The sequence below is a fragment of the Triturus cristatus genome, chromosome 7 (assembly GCF_964204655.1).
Source record: "Triturus cristatus chromosome 7, aTriCri1.1, whole genome shotgun sequence".
In the NCBI taxonomy this organism is placed as follows: Eukaryota; Metazoa; Chordata; class Amphibia; order Caudata; family Salamandridae; genus Triturus; species Triturus cristatus.
In genome coordinates this window covers 1,677,769,848-1,677,789,704 of record NC_140590.1, presented here as the reverse complement: position 1 = coordinate 1,677,789,704, position 19,857 = coordinate 1,677,769,848, and the positions used below count along the sequence as shown (strand labels likewise).

At 44.6% G+C, this 19,857-nt stretch overlaps 1 protein-coding gene across 2 annotated transcripts in view; it reads right to left on the bottom strand.

The window, feature by feature from the left end:
• PLEKHG6 (pleckstrin homology and RhoGEF domain containing G6) overlaps nucleotides 1-19,857 on the bottom strand; it is a 188,010-nt gene that overhangs the window by 23,954 nt on the left and 144,199 nt on the right. For both annotated transcript variants that reach the window (XM_085619788.1, XM_085619787.1), the window contains exons 10-11: nucleotides 17,058-17,195; nucleotides 15,604-15,723 (exon numbers count right to left, since the gene is read on the bottom strand). In XM_085619788.1, the coding sequence (XP_085475914.1) occupies nucleotides 15,604-15,723; nucleotides 17,058-17,195 (258 nt within the window). The remainder of the gene's footprint in view (nucleotides 1-15,603; nucleotides 15,724-17,057; nucleotides 17,196-19,857) is intronic.

The window sequence follows — 19,857 nt, the reverse complement described above, 5'->3', positions numbered from 1 at the left end:
CATGTACAGTTCAGATGCTGAGTCTGTTTATGTATGCATTCTATTCTACATTCACTCAGCTGGGGCCGGATACCAGTCCAGCCATGTACCTGCATGACCAACAATTCACTTGTTTAAAGAAAAACCGTAATAACTCTTGGCAGAAGGCCATTTGTCATATGTTATAAGTGGTGAAAGGTCTACTGACAGGCAGGGTGGGCAGTTGAAGAGTGATAGCTGCCAATCCTTAAACTAATAAAACGAGTGTTTGTGAGGTGTGAAGTCCTGTAAAACCTTTCAGTGAGCAGTAAGGCTAAAATCGAACAGGAACCGTCAACTTTTTGCCATGGTAGCTCTCTGATCACAGCAAGTAAAACTGTCCAAAGTCCACTTTCCCATACCGCACCCTTGCTTGCCCTCTGATAAAATGTTAATGTTGTCCTGCCCCGAGATGCTAAACCACCGTCTGACGAAAGCGAATGTCAAAATGTCTGGAGAAACCTAGGAGGGCCAGAGGCTGGCTGGCATACATAAACCACAGCAAAGGATTCTGGGATAATAAAGTCTAGTACTTGAGGAATACGAGAGGTGACTGAGCGTCGACACACAGGACTCACCAGTATTGAATAGTGGGTCAGTACCTTGGTAAACCCATCTCAGCGTGGCATGTGGAGGGTAGGCCAGCCGGGGCATTGCATGGCATGTCATCAGCTGGAGACGTTGTTTGGGGAGCTGGTGAGGCATGTGCGTGTAAACCGCCTCTCCTAGTCAAATGATGAATACACCTTTCTACAAAGCCTGGGCTGCTTGTCACAGTTTGCTGTATTCATTAGTTAGGAGTTTTAGAAGATGCTGCCTTTTTGCTCCAGTTACTTCGGAGCACTATAATACAGCATATTTAGGGTGACCAGGCATCCCGGGGCTACCGGGATAGTCCCAATTTTCACCAGCTGTCCAGACAGATTTCAGGAAATTTAGCTAATTTCCTGGTTTATGTAGTGTCATGTGGCTGTTCGGGACATTGTCGACATCACTAAGTTAGCATGCAGCCATTGTGCTGCTTTGCACACGTTACTACATGGCTTTATTTTTTCAATGGACTTTGTTTGTGCCTTTCCCATGAGAACTGTCTGCTGTGTTCGTTCTCTGCCAGTTCCTGGAGTTTAGACTGAACATTGTGTGCAAGGTCGATAAAACAATACCCCTTGTTATTCTGTTCTAGTGAGGCCCTACCTAGCACCTAGACAAAACATACCAATGCAGCTGTTGTTGAAAACTCATACTTTGATATTATGGGGATGCACGCATGCATTGGACATACTTGGAGAGGGACCTTTCCAGGGAGAAGAGTGAGACAACACCCATGAAGTAGATCAACCATCTATAGGCTAAGGTATGGTTTCTGCTGGCAAATCCCAGAGACCTTCTGTTATATAACAATACTGCTTAGCAAGGGGAGGAAGGTTAGGCACTATAGTCTTTTTCTCCATTGTCTTTTTATGATGACATCTCCCTTCATGATGTGTGGACTTGCTGCTGTGCTGTATTTGTACTATGCATTTTCCTGCTTGTTGTGGCACGTATAATGCATGTTAGGGCACGTTAGTTAAAATAAATATTTTAAACTGTTTCATGTCTGTCAGATCTTATTGTGGACAAGTACAAGAGAGTGAGCGAAATGGTGAGTCTTGTTACCGCGATTCTTGGGAAATCTGGGAGTGTTGTGTTCAGGGGTGCCTAATCATTTGTTTCTCTGTGAGTGAGTAGGAGAGCAAGTGAGGCACTATAGCTAGTCGGTCCTGGGCTTGTGGGTACTAAGTTGGTAAGAAGACCCAGTCCATATACACAGAGGACCCATTTCCTGCACATAGGTCTGTGTTTGTGTAGAATCCCTGCAACAGTAGAGGATCGACTGCAAACGATAGGAGGAGCCTTTTTATGTTTTCCAAAGCAGGAATAGTTAACAGCTGTTCTAAGAAAGCAATTTAATTAACAGGCATGCTACTGGCTTTAAAAATTGCATTTTGTTTGTTTATGTTCTTACTGCCTCTTCTGTAATTCTCTGAGTAAAGCTGTAATTCTGTGCGCTCGGTTGAAACAAAACTGTAGTCCTTATATTTTTGTGAAATGTCCCTCTTTATGGCTTTAAAATTCTGGTCACCCTAAGATTATTCTATTGTAGTCTTAGAGCCCACCGTAGCTCTACCAGACAATAACGGCCTGAGCCGAAGGCTCAACATTCCAATGTTCTAATATGCTATAGCAGCCGCTGTGCATACAATCTTTTACTACCCGAGTAAGGCGGAAGCCGACACATTGCAGTGGAAATATATTTATATTCTTTGGCGAGTCCATTTGTTCGAGTCACCTATATTTAATTACTTTCATATTTCACTATACTAAATCACCACTAACACTGTACAGGTACCAGAGTAGCGTGCTACTCGCTGAAAAAAAAGCACTTCAACCCCCCCCATCAGGGGGGTTGAAGCACTATAGAAATGCAAACCTTTTGACTTTTTCTAGCCCTCCACTATCCTTCTCAATCCAAATAACTGACTAACATATCCACCACTCAAATTACTTTAATATTTTCACTATACTAATTCACCACTAATCCTTTATGGGTTCCGGAGTAGCATGCTACTTGACGAAAAAGTGCTTAGACGCCTCCTCAGGGATAGTAACCGCTATATAAATGCAATATACATATTTACACACATATATATATATATATATATATATATATATCAAAAAACCTGTCCCGATAAAGACGAAGGCTGTCTGCTGGGCGGTCCGTGTGGGGGTAATCGGCAACCCCAATTATGCAACACCATACACTTCTCCTCCAGGAAGTATACACGGACGCCAGGGATATTTGCAGTTATCAAATTGGTTTAATGGACTGCACAAACAACGCGTTTCAGCTTTCGCCTTGTTCACGTTACAATGACGTTTTTTTTGTATAAAGTTAAATACAGTTCCTGTGCACAGAAATAAACAAAATAAACAACAGACTCTTAGCACCAGAGAATGTGTAGAGTGGCAAATTGGTAAACTTGGCGGCCATCTTAGCCTAGTGCAGAAAATCAAACAAAGGGTATCAGTTACCCAGTAGCATTTCCAAAATAACACTTCATGTTTAAAAAGTAATACTCAAATTTTGTAAATAAACATATCCACTACCGATTTACAACGTGATTGAGAACGCAATGTCATGTTATATAACATAAAGACGTATATTCAGCCCTAGTGGGCGTGCTTTCATAAATGATTTATAATGAAATGTAAACAATCACTAAATTAAATAATTTCGTAAAGGATATGCAAACAATCACGCCCCAGTGGGCATACTGAAAGAGTAAATAGATGCTTGAGATATACATCGAAGTTCTGCAGTACCACAGCATAATTCAATATCATTCTCTGAAAACGAAAAATAAAAGTTTTAGTACATTACAAAAGGAAAAAACACAGTAAATACATGATCGCAATTCCATATTCTATTTGTGTAAGTGTACCGAAAGTTCTTCACTGGAATTACCTTCTTACTTGCAAGAAGGTATGAGACAATTGAGTGACCACACATGTTATGCATTGTCAGACAAAAAGACGATATCAGCTTCCAATGTAAAATACTGGGAACTTTTAGTAGAATGGAGGGAAAAGGGGTTGCTAGAGTGGGAGGAATACAACTACCTTAGATGTCCTCACCCTCGGATACCTGTGCTATACTTACTTCCCAAATTGCACAAGGACCAGTGAACCCCCCGGGCAGGCCTATAGTGTCGTCAATTGGGTCTCTTCTGGAAAACACTTCCAGGTATATCGATCATTACCTACGTCCTTATGTTGTTGCCTTACCAGCTTATCTTCGCGACACTACCCATTTTTTAACCATCATTGATGGGATACACTGGGAGCCAGATTACACCTTGGTTACCCTGGATGTTGGCAGCCTGTACACCAGCATACAACATCAGTTAGGTCTGCAGGCTGTACAACATTTTCTAAAGACCCGCTCTATTTCCTACTTACGTCACTCAGAAATGATCATGGCCATGATCGAATATTGTCTGAATAACAATTTTTTTCTGTTTGATGGTGTCGTGTACCGGCAGTCGCAGGGCACAGCGATGGGCACCTGCTTCGCCCCCAGCTATGCCAATCTTGTCATGGGCTGGTGGGAGGAGCAGGTGGCCACACAATTGGATGATTTCTCCAGCTGTGTCCTGTGGCTCCGGTACATAGACGACATCTTTTTAATTTGGAATGGTGATTTAAACTCTGCTACAGCATTTGTGAACACATTGAATGACAATCCTTATAACTTAGTGTTCACCGAACACGTCAGTAGAACTTCTGTAGAATTTCTCGACGTCACAGTGGAGATTAGGGATCAATCCATGCACACACAGCTGTACCGTAAAAAGACGGCTGGTAACAGCATTCTAAGTGCTTCCAGCTCACACCCCCGCAAGCTGGTACACAGTATTCCATATGGGGAATTACTGCGTGCTAAGCGCAATTGTAGTACTGACAGTGGTTATGAGAGCGAGAAAAATATGATGATACAACGCTTCAAAGAGAGGGGTTACAATTCCAACACTATCAATGAAGCATGTAACAAAGTGGATAAAGTTGCACGCAATGATTTGCTGCATCCTAGGCCACGGACATCAGAAACAGAGAGTCTTCGCTTCATTACTACATACTCAGGACGAGCGCATGAGGTACGCCGTGTTCTTGATAAACACTGGCATGTCCTTTTAACGGACAATAATCTCAAAAAACATCTGACCAGCCATCCACAAATTACATTTAAGAGAAGCAATTCTCTTAGAGATGAGCTAAGTCCTAATGTCATATCGAGTTTAACATCTTCGAAGATTACTGGTAGACCAGGATTCCGTTGTTGCAAAAACTGCAAGGCTTGCAAAAACAGCGTGGATTGTACGGAGGTACAATTTTCCAGCATGAATAGCAAGTTCATTATCAAAAAAGCTGTAACTTGCAACACAATGTATTGTGTCTACGCATTAACCTGTCCCTGCAACAAGGCATATATTGGCAGCACTATTCATCGCGCCAAAAAGAGAGTGTTAGAACACATAAGGGCTTTACGCCATAACAACAAACAATATCCTGTTGCCCGACACTTTTTTGAACAACATGCACAGAATGAAGCGTTGTTAAAAATGGTGGTGATTGATGCTGTGACTGACACTGTACGTGGGGGCAATAAATTGCTCCATCTGAGACAATTGGAATCTAGATACATCGTAGATTTCGATACAATGTTCCCTAGAGGATTGAATTCCAGTGAAGAACTTTCGGTACACTTACACAAATAGAATATGGAATTGCGATCATGTATTTACTGTGTTTTTTCCTTTTGTAATGTACTAAAACTTTTATTTTTCGTTTTCAGAGAATGATATTGAATTATGCTGTGGTACTGCAGAACTTCGATGTATATCTCAAGCATCTATTTACTCTTTCAGTATGCCCACTGGGGCGTGATTGTTTGCATATCCTTTACGAAATTATTTAATTTAGTGATTGTTTACATTTCATTATAAATCATTTATGAAAGCACGCCCACTAGGGCTGAATATACGTCTTTATGTTATATAACATGACATTGCGTTCTCAATCACGTTGTAAATCGGTAGTGGATATGTTTATTTACAAAATTTGAGTATTACTTTTTAAACATGAAGTGTTATTTTGGAAATGCTACTGGGTAACTGATACCCTTTGTTTGATTTTCTGCACTAGGCTAAGATGGCCGCCAAGTTTACCAATTTGCCACTCTACACATTCTCTGGTGCTAAGAGTCTGTTGTTTATTTTGTTTATTTCTGTGCACAGGAACTGTATTTAACTTTATACAAAAAAACGTCATTGTAACGTGAACAAGGCGAAAGCTGAAACGCGTTGTTTGTGCAGTCCATTAAACCAATTTGATAACTGCAAATATCCCTGGCGTCCGTGTATACTTCCTGGAGGAGAAGTGTATGGTGTTGCATATATATATATATATATATACACACACACACACACATATATATATATATTCCAAAAGTCCTCACGCTGGCACGTGAAAGAATTAGCCAAACTCCAGGATCTCGGAGACTAAAGTTTTATTGACTGACGCGTTTCAACCGGAATGGAAGGGGTGGGGTGGGGGATAGAGGAGATGTGAATAAATAAATAAAATATATATATATATATATATATATATATATATATATATATATATATATATATATATATATTTATTTTCACACATTCACTGAAAAAACCATAGGTTTCAGGGACGTTATAGTTAGTTGGAGATTTCACTCCTACAAAACCAGAGAAATTCGGCTGTTATAGTTAGTCGAGCTAACTATAACTCGTGCCCCCGCAATGCACTGCTGATGGCATATATTACATCACTCATGACATGCTCAGTGACATCACTGATGACATCATCCAGTGAATGTGTGTTTCTGTAAAGTTTAAATATGTGATATATATATATATATACACCAAGGTGTATTGAAGAATGAGTGGGTGTATAAGTGTGTGAATGGATGATTTAGTAGGTGCGTGACTGAGTGTATAAGTGACTGATAAAGCGTATCTTACTGAATGCATGGGTTAGTGAGTAAACTGTGTAAATGGCTGTATCAGACTGCCTATTTGTGTATAAGTGGCTGCATGGGTTGATGAGTAGCTACATGACTGTCGTGGGTTATTGATTACTTGTCAGAGTATCTGTATGGGTGCCTGAGTGTCTTTGTGGATGGGTGGGGGGTGTGTGACTCTGTGCATAGATATGTGAGTGGTTGATTCACTGGGTGTATGGGTTGAAGGGTGCATGTTGAAACAACTGTATGGGTGGGTGAGTATGTGTATGGGTGTGTTGGTGACTGAATGGATGTATCAGTGGTGCATGTGTGAGTAACTACATATGTTTTAAAGCAGTATATGTGAGTGTTGGAGTATATAAATGACTATGTGGGAGTGAGTGATTGCAAGAGTAGCTGTATGGATGAGTGTGTGTTTCTATGAGTGATTGTTTAAGAGAGTAAGTATGTATTAGTATCTGTATAAATAAGTTTGTTGGTGTGTGTATGACTGTATAGGCAAGTAAATGGGTGTGTGATAGTTTCTTTGCATGACTGACTAGGTGTGTGAGTAACTCTTTGGGTGAGTGGCAGTGTGTGAGTGTCTATATGGGTGTAAGAGTGGATATATCAGTAGCTGTATTGATGAATGACTGTCTGTATGAGTGACTGTATGGGTTAGTGGGTGGATGTGTGTGTAGATGTATGAATCACTGAGCAGTTATGTACTAACTGCTATTGGTCTGTCTATGGTTTCGATATTGGTGGTCTGTATTTTAGAGTGGGTGTATAAAAGGTTTTATTAGGGTGTGAGGAGCTGCATCAGATGATCTTGTGGATGATGTCATCAGTCATGTCATTTGAGATGTCATCAGTGATGTCACTGAGCATGTCATGAGTGATGTAATATATGAAATCAGCAGCGCATTGCGGGGGCGCGAGTTATAGTTAGCTCTACTAACTATAACGGCCACATTTCTCTGGTTTTGTACTAGTGAAATCTCCAACTAACTAGAACGTTCCTGAAACCTATGGTTTTTTCAGTGAATTTCTAAGGTTTTTTTAAATGCTAATTTCTAACTATAACGTCCTGAAACCTATGGTTTATTCAATGAATTTCAAAGGTTTTTTTAAATGCTAATTTCTATCTATAACGTCCTTAAAACCTATGGTTTTTTCAGTGAATTCAAAGGTTTTTAAAATGCTAATTTCTAACTATAACGTAGCAGTCACATTTGGAGAGTGGTGGAGAAATGTGAGCGTCGCCTCCAAACACCTCTGTTCCTGTTCTAGGTGAAGGAAGCTTGCACTGCAGCCAGGCTATACCCGTTCTAGGTGAAGGAAGCTTGCCCTATTGCAGCCAGGCTGTACCTGTTCTAGGTGAAAGAACCTTGCACTTCTGCCGGGCTGTACCTGTTGTAGGTGAAGGAAGCTTGCTCATCTGCTGCCAGGCTGTACCTGTTCTAGGTGAAGGAAGCTTGCACTGCTGCAGGGCTGTACCTGTTTTAGGTGAAGGATGCTTGCACTTCTGCCGGGCTGTACCTGTAGTAGGTAAAGGAAGCTTGCACTGTTGCAGCCAGGCTGTACCTGTTCTAGGTGAAGGAAGCTTGCACTTCTGCAGGGCTGTACCTGTTGTAGGTGAAGGAAGCTTGCTCATCTGCTGCCAGGCTGTACCTGTTCTAGGTGAATGAAGCTTGCACTGTTGCAGCCAGGCTGTACCTGTTGTAGGTGAAGGAAGCTTGCACTTCTGCAGGGCTGGACCGGTTTTAGGTGAAGGAAGCTTGCTCATCTGCTGCAAGGCTGTACCTGTTCTAGGTGAACGAAGCTTGCACTGTTGCAGCCAGGCTGTACCTGTTATAGGTGAAGGATGCTTGCACTTCTGCCGGGCTGTACCTGTTGTAGGTGAAGGAAGCTTGCTCATCTGCTGCCAGGCTGTACCTGTTCTAGGTGAAGGAAGCTTGCACTGCTGCAGGGCTGTACCTGTTTTAGGTGAAGGATGCTTGCACTTCTGCCGGGCTGTACCTGTAGTAGGTAAAGGAAGCTTGCACTGTTGCAGCCAGGCTGTACCTGTTCTAGGTGAAGGAAGCTTGCACTTCTGCAGGGCTGTACCTGTTGTAGGTGAAGGAAGCTTGCTCATCTGCTGCCAGGCTGTACCTGTTCTAGGTGAATGAAGCTTGCACTGTTGCAGCCAGGCTGTACCTGTTGTAGGTGAAGGAAGCTTGCACTTCTGCAGGGCTGGACCGGTTTTAGGTGAAGGAAGCTTGCTCATCTGCTGCAAGGCTGTACCTGTTCTAGGTGAACGAAGCTTGCACTGTTGCAGCCAGGCTGTACCTGTTATAGGTGAAGGATGCTTGCACTTCTGCCGGGCTGTACCTGTTGTAGGTGAAGGAAGCTTGCTCATCTGCTGCCAGGCTGTACCTGTTCTAGGTGAATGAAGCTTGCACTGTTGCAGCCAGGCTGTACCTGTTCTAGGTGAAGGAAGCTTGCACTTCTGCCAGGCTGTACCTATTCTAGGTGAAGGAAGCTTGCACTGCTGGTGCCAGGCTATACCTGTTCTAGGTGAAGGAAGCTTCTACTGCTGCACCTCTTCTAAGTGAAGGAAGCTTGCACTGCTGCTGGCGGGCTGTACCTGTTCTAGGTGAAGGAAGCTTGCACTGCTACCATGCTGCACCTGTTGTATGTGAAAGAAGCTTGCACTGCTGCCAGGCTGTACCTCTTCTAGGTGAAGGAAGCTTGCACTGCTGCCACGCTGCACCTGTTCTAGGTGAAGGAAGCCTGCACTGCTGCTGCAGAGCTGTACCTGTTCTAGGTGAAGGAAGCTTGCTCTGCTGCAAGGCTGTATCTGTTCTAGGTGAAGGAAGCTTGCTCTGCTGCAAGGCTGTACCTGTTGTAGGTAAAGGAAGCTTGCACTGTTACAGCCAAGCTTGCACTGTTGCCACACTGCACGTGTTCTAGGTGAAGGAAGCTTGCACTGCTGCCAGGCTGTACCTGTTCCAGGTGAAGATTGCACTTCTGCCGGGCTGTACCTGTTCTAGGTGAATGAAGCTTGCACTGTTGCAGCCAGGCTGTACCTGTTCTAGGTGAAGGAAGCTTGCACTTCGACCGGGCTGTACCTGTTGTAGGTGAAGGAAGCTTGCACTGCTGGTGCCGCCGGGCTTTACGGCTTTACCTGTTCTAGGTGAAGGAAGCTTGCACTGCTGCCAGGCTGTACCTGTTCTAGGCAAAGGAAGCTTGCACTGCTGCCACGCTGCACCTGTTCTAGGTGAAGGAAGCTTGCACTGCTGCTGCCGGGCTGCACCTGTTCTAGGTGAAGGAAGCTTGCACTGCTGCTGCCGGGCTGTACCTGTTCTAGGTGAAGGAAGCTTGCACTGCTGCCACGCAGCACCTGTTCTAGGTGAAGGAAGCTTGCACTGCTGCCACGCTGCACCTGTTCTAGGGGAAGGAAGCTTGCACTGCTGCCAGGCTGTACCTGTTCTAGGCAAAGGAAGCTTGCACTGCTGCCACGCTGCACCTGTTCTAGGTGAAGGAAGCTTGCACTGCTGCTGCCGGGCTGTACCTGTTCTAGGTGAAGGAAGTTTGCACTGCTGCCACGCTGCACCTGTTCTAGGTGAAGGAAGCTTGCACGGCTGCCAGGCTGTACCTGTTCTAGGCGAAGGAAGCTTGCACTGCTGCTGGGCTGTACCTGTTCTAGGTGAAGGAAGCTTGCACTGCTGCTGAGCTGTACCTGTTCTAGGTGAAAGAAGCTTGCACTGCTCCTGCACGTCTATACCTGTTCTAGATGCAGGAAGCTTGCACCGCTACTGCTAGACTGTACCTAATATAGGTGAAGCAAGCTAGCATTGCACACTTGTCACATCAGGCCCCGCCCCCTTCCTGCACCAATGTGCAAACGCGCCCCCTGACACGTTGGTAGTTGGGGGATTAAGTCCCCTTGAATACCAAGGGTCCCTGGGGTCCAAGTAGCCCACCAGGTACCTCTAGTAAGCGCCACACAGCTGCGTTGCAGAGAGGTGTTAAAAGGGTCGTGGCCTCAGACCACCTCTCTGCAACGCAGCCCTGTGGCCCCCACTGGAGGTACCTGGTGGGCTAGATAGCCCTCAGGGACTATCAGAATTTAAGGGGAACTAATTCCCCACCATAACACACACCACGGGGCGTGTTTGCACAGTGGTGCAGGGAGGGGGCGGGGCCTCCGGTGATTTGCCGGTTCCTTTTTATTCCATAATTTTTTTTTTAAAAAAATGGGAGAGGGGCTGTGTGGCCCCCCCCTTCCCTTGGCCACTTTTGGCCCTGGGGACCCCATCCCCCGGGGCCTTGCACCCTTTGTTTTTTTTTATTATGCGGAGGGGGACTGCGTGGCTCACCTCCCACGGCCAATTATGGCCCCAGGTACCCCATCCCCCGGGGCCTGGCCATCCGTTTTATTCATGAATTCTTTTTTTCTGAGGGGACAGCGTGGCCCCCTTCCTCAGGCCAATAATGGCCCCGGGGACCCCATCCCCCGGGGCCTGGCCTCTTCGTTGGGGGAGCCCCAATGCCCTCACAGTCCCGCTAGCTCCCCGCCTCCTGCAGGCGGCAGCATTGCTTTTCCACAAGGGGACCTGCTAACATGCAGCTCCCCTTGTGGAAAAGCAATCTGTTCTGGATTTTGGAAGCGAGAGCAGGAAACCTGCTCTTGCTTTTAAAATCCAAAGCAGTGTTTGCTATGATAGGGCGGGAGCAGCACGGCCCCCACCCTGTCATAGCAAACAGCAGTGTCCTGGGTGGGCACCCCGGGACACTGCAGGAGCCAGCCCTGGGGGGGGGGGGGGGGGGGGGTGGCAGTCCCCAGGGCCATCAAGGGCTCAAGGAAGGGGGCCGCGCAGCCCCCTCCCATCCATGGCAAAGCCCCGGGGAGGTGGTGGTCCCCGGGACTCGAGGGTCCGTAATGGACTCCGACATTTGCATAGTTAGTGCCCCGGGGAGGAGGCGGTCCCCGGGGCATGTTGGGGGGCTTGATCCCCCTCACCCACAGGTTATTTTTTTTACTGGGGCTGCGGGGGGGTACATGCCCCCTTGCATTTTTTTATCAAAGCCCTGGGGAGGGGGTGGTCCCTGAAGTGTGTGTGGGGGGCCCGAGCCCCCCCACACAGACTAATGATTTAAAAAATAGAGCCCCAGGGAGGTGGCGGTCCCCAGGCTGCGTGGGGGCTGCATGCCCCACGCAAAACAGAAATAAAGCCCCCGGGAGGTGGCGGTACCACCATACATTTTTTGCATGGCCCCGGGACCTGGCCCACCCGGGGGATTAAAAATAACGAAGTGCGGGAGCCTGCGCTACATTTGTAAAAAAAGAATTTGTCCGGATTCGCGAACCCAGACGATTTTTAATGAACGAAAATGCTTTTTTTGGCCCTGGGGGTCCTTGTGGGACCCCCTGAGCAGGCCTAGGGGGTTGGGTGTTTCTACCCGGCCCCCTTTTATTGCTTTTATCCTCTTTTTTCTCTTGTCTTGTGACTTGGGTCTACCGAGTCACAAGATGGCTGCCAATTGGAGTGTTGGCAGCCAATTAGAATGAAGCTCGTGGTCGGGCGGGTTCACGAACCCCCCGCGGCCATAGATATCGAAACTTTTATTTTTTGAATTTCTCAGCAACTACTGAATGGATTTACACCATTTAAAAAAAAGGTCACTTTCTGAACCAAGCACTACCTTTTTGCCAAATCTGGTGTAATGCCGTTCAGCAGTTCGGGCTGTAGCTGTGGCTAAAGTTTCCTATGAAAATTAACATGGAGAAAACACTTTGTAACCCCCCCCCTTTTTCTCAGCCCCCTCTTGACGAATCACCCCCAAACTTTCAGGATAGGAGCTGACCTGGATAGACCTTCATTTTGGAGAATTTCGCGAAGATTCGTCAAACGACGCTAAAATTATTAGCAAATCACAAATCGCTTTTCCTATGGAAACTAGGTTCTAACTATAACTACCTACTGGCGCCCGCCAGTAGGATGGATATGGATATATATATCAACCACCAAGTCCTATCTTCCACAAAAGAGAGGACACCGACACCAACGACTTTTGCTGGATTCACAGATTTATTGTTATCACTCCATTGCTACGCGTTTCGGCATCACCTGCCTTAATCATGCAATGAGGAACGAATTCAGTTTGTGGGTTAAAATACATAAAAGTTTGAATACAAAAAAGGTCACATGGTGATTCTACACCAATCACTGGCTGTTAGACAGTAAGGAAAGACTTGTTTTTCGCATATGGATTATCTGAATACAGCCTTACAAGTTTTGTTTTCATTTTTTGTCTGACACAGAAAAACTTTATTTAAACATGTAATATTCTACACCCCATATTGCTTCATATTTGGTGTGTATTCTTTCTCTAGGCTATTTGAATACTATCAGAAAAGATATAAACATTCTTAGTTAAATATGCACGTGAAATAAGGACATCATTTTAAAAGAAAAAACCTGCATTTGAGGTTTCTTTTCTAAAAATTTCCCATAGATATTTTCATACAGAGAAATTTTAGTTCTCCATGTAAACATTTTTTTACAAATAAAGTGACATAGTGCATTAACCTCTATTTAAATAAAGTGCAAGTGCAAGAAAGTGCAAAAAACCATTTCACGTATTGCATGAGATAAAAAAATCGATAGATTCTTAGTCACACACATATATATATATATATATATATGCATATATATACATACATATACATATATATATATACATATATACATATATACATATATATATATATACACATATATATATATATATATATATACACATATATATACACATATATATACACATATATATATATATATATACACATATATATACACATATATATATATATATATATATATATAGATAGTATTTCCAGTGTTTTCCTTAAGTACACATTTTCAGTTCTTGTTGAACCATAATCTGGGATAAGTCAACACTAAGAGATGTTACCACACTAGCCACTGCGCTAGATAAGACAGTCTTATTTAGCAATACGGCAAGCTTGTATTGATCAAAATACACTGTTATCTTTGCACAACACTCGCCTTTGTCAGACGTTCTAACATCGTTTGTCATTTTGCCTATTTACAGCAACAGTCTCTGATAGACACTTACTTCATCTATCGAACTTTATTGACAGCAGTTTGGGATTTAGAATATTGTCTGTGTCACAGCAGCGCGGCCAGGATGTGTTTTGTTATTCTACCAGTTACGCTACATATATTTGTACTTATATCAAGTATGCGAACTAGCATGTTGTTCTGAGTATGTATCTGCATTGTGGGTGATGTTTACTTTGTTATTTGTAATTTATTTTCACTCAATGACCTTTGCAAGATGGCGGCTACAATTATTAGCACAGTCCTGTTTCGACTCTTACATCTCAAAGTGCCGTGTCCGGTGTATAGAGTCGTAAATTGTTTTGTGTTGCACGGTTTCATGTGAGCAAGGCTGCGGACGCAGTTGAAACGCGTTATGAAATAAACCTGGTCACCTTCACTCGTTGGATCTGCTGTTTACTTGCCTGAGAGCGTACGTAACTTTGGTACATTGGAAATATATATATATATATATATATATATATATATATGCATATATATATATATGCATATATATATATATATATATATATATATGCATATATATATACATACATATACATATATATATATAGTATTTCCAGTGTTTTCCTTAAGTAATCCCAGGAAAAAACAACAAGAGCGGCACACCAGGAGACTGCACAATAGTTTATTGTGCACCAAGACGACGCGTTTCGGCGTTAGCCTTTATCAATTAAGGCTAACTCCGAAATGCCTCGTCTATATATCTATCTATCTACATCAATATCCATCTATCTATCTATATATCAATGTTCTCTAACCGATGATTGGTTCACAATAAAGATTAAATGAAAGTCTGAAAAGTGACATTTTTATTTGTTTTCATGGACCAGTTGGAGGTTGGTCTGCCTTTCAGGTGTGGTCCAAGTGCATTCCATATTCTGCGGCCCTGGTCTCCCAAAGATCTTCCTCTCTTTTTAAGCTCTTTAAAAGTGGTTTGGTTGGTTAGAAGTGCAGTTGCTGAACGTGGGGTTTTTGGAAAGTTTAGTCTTGGTTTAGGTTTGATTTAAGGTGGTTGTCTTTGAGAGTTCAGTCTTGGTTTAGGGTTGGTTTAAGGTGGTTGTGTTTGCAAAAGTTCAGTCTTGGTTTTCAGCTTCTTTGTCAGCTCAAAGCAGATAACGTACTACAGCATCAATGTCATTCCACCTTTATAATTTATGATAAGAGAAAATGATGCATTGCTCTTGTGGTGTTTACCATACTTAAAAGTTGGATGAGAAACTAACTTCATTCAAAATACCTTATGAAGGAAAGAAACTATGCAGAAACGTATACACCCCACATAGTCACTTTCTGCTTGCAGCAACTTCTTGTATCTCACAAACCGCCTTATGGGTTTGGTTTGAACCTTTGCATGCTTACGCTGCTCACCGGAAGCAGCCAAATGTTTCCAGACCAGAGCTACGCCATCCAATTGTTTTTTTTATGTGTGTCGGATGCAATAGGTTTGGCATTAATTGGTTTCAATAGGCTGATGAAAGGTGCAATCTACATGGACACAGATGAGGATGTGTGATCTATCATTATGCACTTTGAGGCAGGGGCATACTCCATCTGTAATACCAAAGTACCTGGGGGTGCAAAAAATACAGATGTAAAAGCCAATGTCATTCCTTAGCACTTTCAGTATCATGTTCTATTGGAGGGTGCAAGACCCCAGTAAATATCTGCAAAAGTGTAGAAAGGAAAGTGGTTCGGCACTGATCGGTACCTACGTCACAACAAACCGACACAGCTGGTAAATTTTTGAACATCTGCAGGCTGAACACATCTTGAGCTATACCTGTAGAGTGAACGCAGGTCGGTTTAGAGCCAAATATGTGCATCCCACACAGTGGCACAAACGTGCAGTGTACAGACACGAAGAATACTCACCCTTGCCTCCTTGCCTTCCTTCATTTTCAGGGGTCCTTCCTTGAGCAGCTGCCGGATATTGTGAGGCGCGACCCCGGAGATGGGGCAGGTGAGGTCCAGGGTTGTATAGGCTTTCAACTTCTGTGGAGGGTGGGAAGGACATGGTTATGGCCGAGCTGAAGAGGAGCAGAAGTTTATCTACTTCTTGGAGACAAATGACACGGTTTTAATTTCAAGGAGTTGCTGAGCCTGTTTTATCAAAGTTTAAATAATTAACTACTGAGAAGGCATCAAGGATTCATGATATGTAATGCTACTGCCTGCAATGTTAATGGAGTCAGGATTTGTCCAGTTCCACTTCCTTTGAAGGTATCAGTCCATCAGCTCGCATGGCATCACTTCCTTTAATATTTGGAGGATGAAAAGTCATGAACCCCTGCATACCTCCTCTTTCTTTCATAGATCACAACCTCTCCTTTTGTGCTATGTACCTGCAACTATACAGTGCCAAATCTCCTCTCCCTCATCTGTTAATCCCATCAACCATCTGCAGAAACTTGCCTATGCCACCACTAAAGATCATAACTGACTCCTATTTATTTAACCGTAAACAAAGAAATCAGAGTAAATACATAGGATGATTTAATTGACAGCACAACAGTCATTCCACAAACCAAGGGATTAACCACTAAATTTGGGTTGCTGGGTAGCCTGCCGCTTGCTGCATAGCACTTCAACACCTCGTCAGGTGTAGTAAGCGCTATATAAATGCAATTAAAGTTACAATTAAAATTATGGCATTTATTTAAAGGACATTGTACACTCCTTTTAATAAGGACACCAAAGAATAATGAAAAAACAAGCTCTTCTTTCCAACCATGCTCACATTCTCAATCTTTGGAGTCCACCAGCATTGCATTTAGGGCCCATGGGTCGCCCATCCATAAACTGTCAGAGCCAAGACCTTGCCATCTTCACAGCCTAGTCCCAGAATGATGTAGATGCTATTTCATTCCAACTTCAGATGCCCCTTGTCTGCCTCCATTATATTATAGTCGCTTTTATATAGTGCTCCAGACCCCTAAAGAAGTGACAAAGGACATTAAGGGACATATGGACTACTACACCATAAGGGACATATATGGGCCCACACCCCTAATGAGGTGCAAAAGTATATTAAAAAGCTAATGGCACTTACCCGGGTGGGGCGTGGGAGGCGGTGGGGGTGGCCGTATGCAATGTGGCCTAAGTGTTTTGATGTCATGTGTGACTGACCAGAGTGGTGTTCGTAACCTCATACAATTTGCTCCTTCTTTGTAGTTGAGCAAAAGGTAGTAAAGGATAAACGACAAGCATTTTACATTCATTTACTGCTGTGTCTGCTTGGAATAGTGTGGTTTATGAGTGTGGGCTATATGGGAATTGTTCTGCTGTGTCCCCCACCCCCACACATCCCCTATCCCTGGCTCCTTCACCTTCTCAATTTCTTCTGATCCTGGCTCCTGGATGTCATAGGCCCCGATGCGGTCCATGGTGGCTCGAAGCTTGTCGTAATCTTCACCACGCTGCATCTGGGTGTTGATGTTTTGGAGAAATTGTTCTACGGAGGACACCTGAGGTGGTCCAAAGAGTGAGATGAAAGGAGAAAAATCACATTTTCAGTATAAACACCTCCTCACCCTCCATTGCCCCTTTTGTGCTTTGTTTACTAAAACACTGTATTTACTGATACAAGATGGTGGATTGTACAGGGCGCTACTGGGTCTACTCACGGTATACCGAAACAGGTTTATTTTGTAGGTTTGTATTGCATAATTAATTGCTTCTACGTGCATGAGAAACCCACCTTCAGACTTAGGAAGTCATGCTTAGCACGCAGAACAGTAGAAGATACAACTACACTACAAATAACTTTTTTTCTAGTTTTGAGAAAGATTAATTGTTGGAAGGCGTTCCCCGGGGAGGCTACGGAATGCGTTCCCGACCACCCGGAGGCCCACCTTTCCCAGAGTTAGGCTGAGCAAGAGCGGGGAGGCCCTTCCTGGAAGGGTCTCGTACCTAGGATCGCACACGCTGCGCTTACTCTCTCTTCGGATAGAGGGACACCACACAGTAATTCGTTGTAAGACAATATGCTTTTATCGATAGTTGTCAGGGATCTTTATGATCCGGCAGGCAGGTGCAGAATTAATGCCACAAGCGGCAGCGATCTCGTGATGAGGAAAAAGGGGTAGCGGGACAGTCTTTGAATCAGTGTATCTGCGAGGTATCCGGCGCACAGCTCTCAATCCTCGAGCTGAGGGGATGTTGCTTCTCTCGGCAATCTCTGTCGATTCTCTTGGAGGAGCGGGCCGCGAGTCACTCAGCAGGCACCGGAGGTTCGTAGTTTGGAGAGCCGCGACGGCGTCAGCAGGGCTCAGATGGTTCAGAGTTCGGGTAGCGTTCTTCGGTTCGGGGAGCGATCGAGCCGCGACCAGGTCAGCAGGCTCTCGTTAGTCCAGGTCTTCTCTGCTCTCGTCCCTCCAGCACCCTTTGTTATACTCCCCCTCCTCTTTGAAGTCCGGAGTCCTCGCGGAGAGGGGTCTGGTGCCTGGGGGGCGGTGTGCCGGGGTTTCCTGTCGCTCGGCCCCTTTGATCTGTTCAGGTGGGTCCGGGAGGGGACTCCAGACAACCAGCAGGCGAGGCGCCCGCTCCCCGGGGGCCTGGTGGTCGATCGAAACCTCCCTCGGGGGAGAGACCAGAGGTGTGACAGGGTCGGCGCCTCTCGGTCTGGTTTGGGGGGGTTTCGCTCTCCCTCGGCCGGGCATGCGTGTTGGGGATCTGGTCGGCCCTCGGAATGTTGGCCCACGGGAGCCGGAAGGCTGTATCAACGAGGTTCGGCGTGGTTGCAGGGTAACTTGCTGGTCGGGAGGGCCCACGCCACGAGGCCGGTCTCACATTAATCATTATGATGAGACACCACTAGGATAAATTGCTTATTACACAAAATACCACAGTGATCAGATTAGTAAGACGTCGGGTATAATTCCAGCAGAAGAATAGATACACGATAGGGAGGGGTGACCAGTCCATGAGTGGTTGGCTGTATGGGGAGTAGAGCCTTTACTAGTGTTGGAATAAGTGTCTAAAGTTTACTCTTGAAGACCATGAGGGACAGAGCAAGAGGGATGAAGCATTGCAGATGTCTGAGAGGAGCTTGTTCCAGAAGTGAGAATCAACCACTGTGAATCTCATGTATCCTCTGGTCACTTTTTTCAATCTTTGTGAGATGAACTTTCTCCATCCTGTTGAGCAGATTGGGTGGGTTGATTAATATGTTTTTTATTTGGCCTTTGAGGTATGAGGGGGAAAAACATTCCAAGGACTTGTAAACCAGAAGAAGAGGATGTTGAAAATGGTTCTTCACTACACAAAACTGCTGGATGTGTTTTAGCTGGGCTGCCACAGAAAGTCATTATTTTCTTCAGAAGATGAGGCGGCCAGTCTGGAGGAGGGACCTGGGCAAAAATCTCAATTTTGGAGGAAAGATGTGTGGAATGCTGCCATTCTGATGTAAAAGACACACAATTGATGGACGGAATGCGGAACTTATTCTCCCCCAGTCAAGAGATCTGGGTTAAATCTATCATTCTTTTGCTCACCATGCCACCCCAGTTTAGACCTGGCCATATGCAAATCAGTCTTGACCCTGTGCCTCACGGGAACAGTCCAGCCCAAACTTCCAATCCATATCCAATAGGACATTGTTCTGCATTCTGTCCATCAATAGTTCTTTTTGCATTTGTCACCCCGAGTGGGACGGGTATGCTCAGACAAGTCCCGTGCTCTCCATGCCACTGGACTCAAGCTATCCTGGCTGGAGAGGGGTGAAACCCCGAAACCGGTCCTAGGATGCTTGTTTCCAGTCCAGGGAGGACCTGGCCTGGCAGTTCAGGTTGGACTTTTCCCATTGGACACAGGGTCAAGACTGATTTGCATATGGCTGGGTCCAAACTGGAACGGCATGGTGAGCAAAAAAACGATGGATTTAGGCCCAGATCTCTGTACTGGGGTGGATGTATGACATTGTTCTGCTTTCTGTCCATCAATAGTTCTTTTTGCCATTCTGATGCATCATAACACAAAGTGACAGTGTCTACTTCATAAACAAGGGAAGGGCTGATGGATAATGTTTGCCTGCGTGTGGGCTTCCTATGGGAGCCCTAGATGGTATACCACAATCACAGTGCATTGCAGGAAGCCTTCCGACAAGGGTCTCAGCATGATTAAAATAGA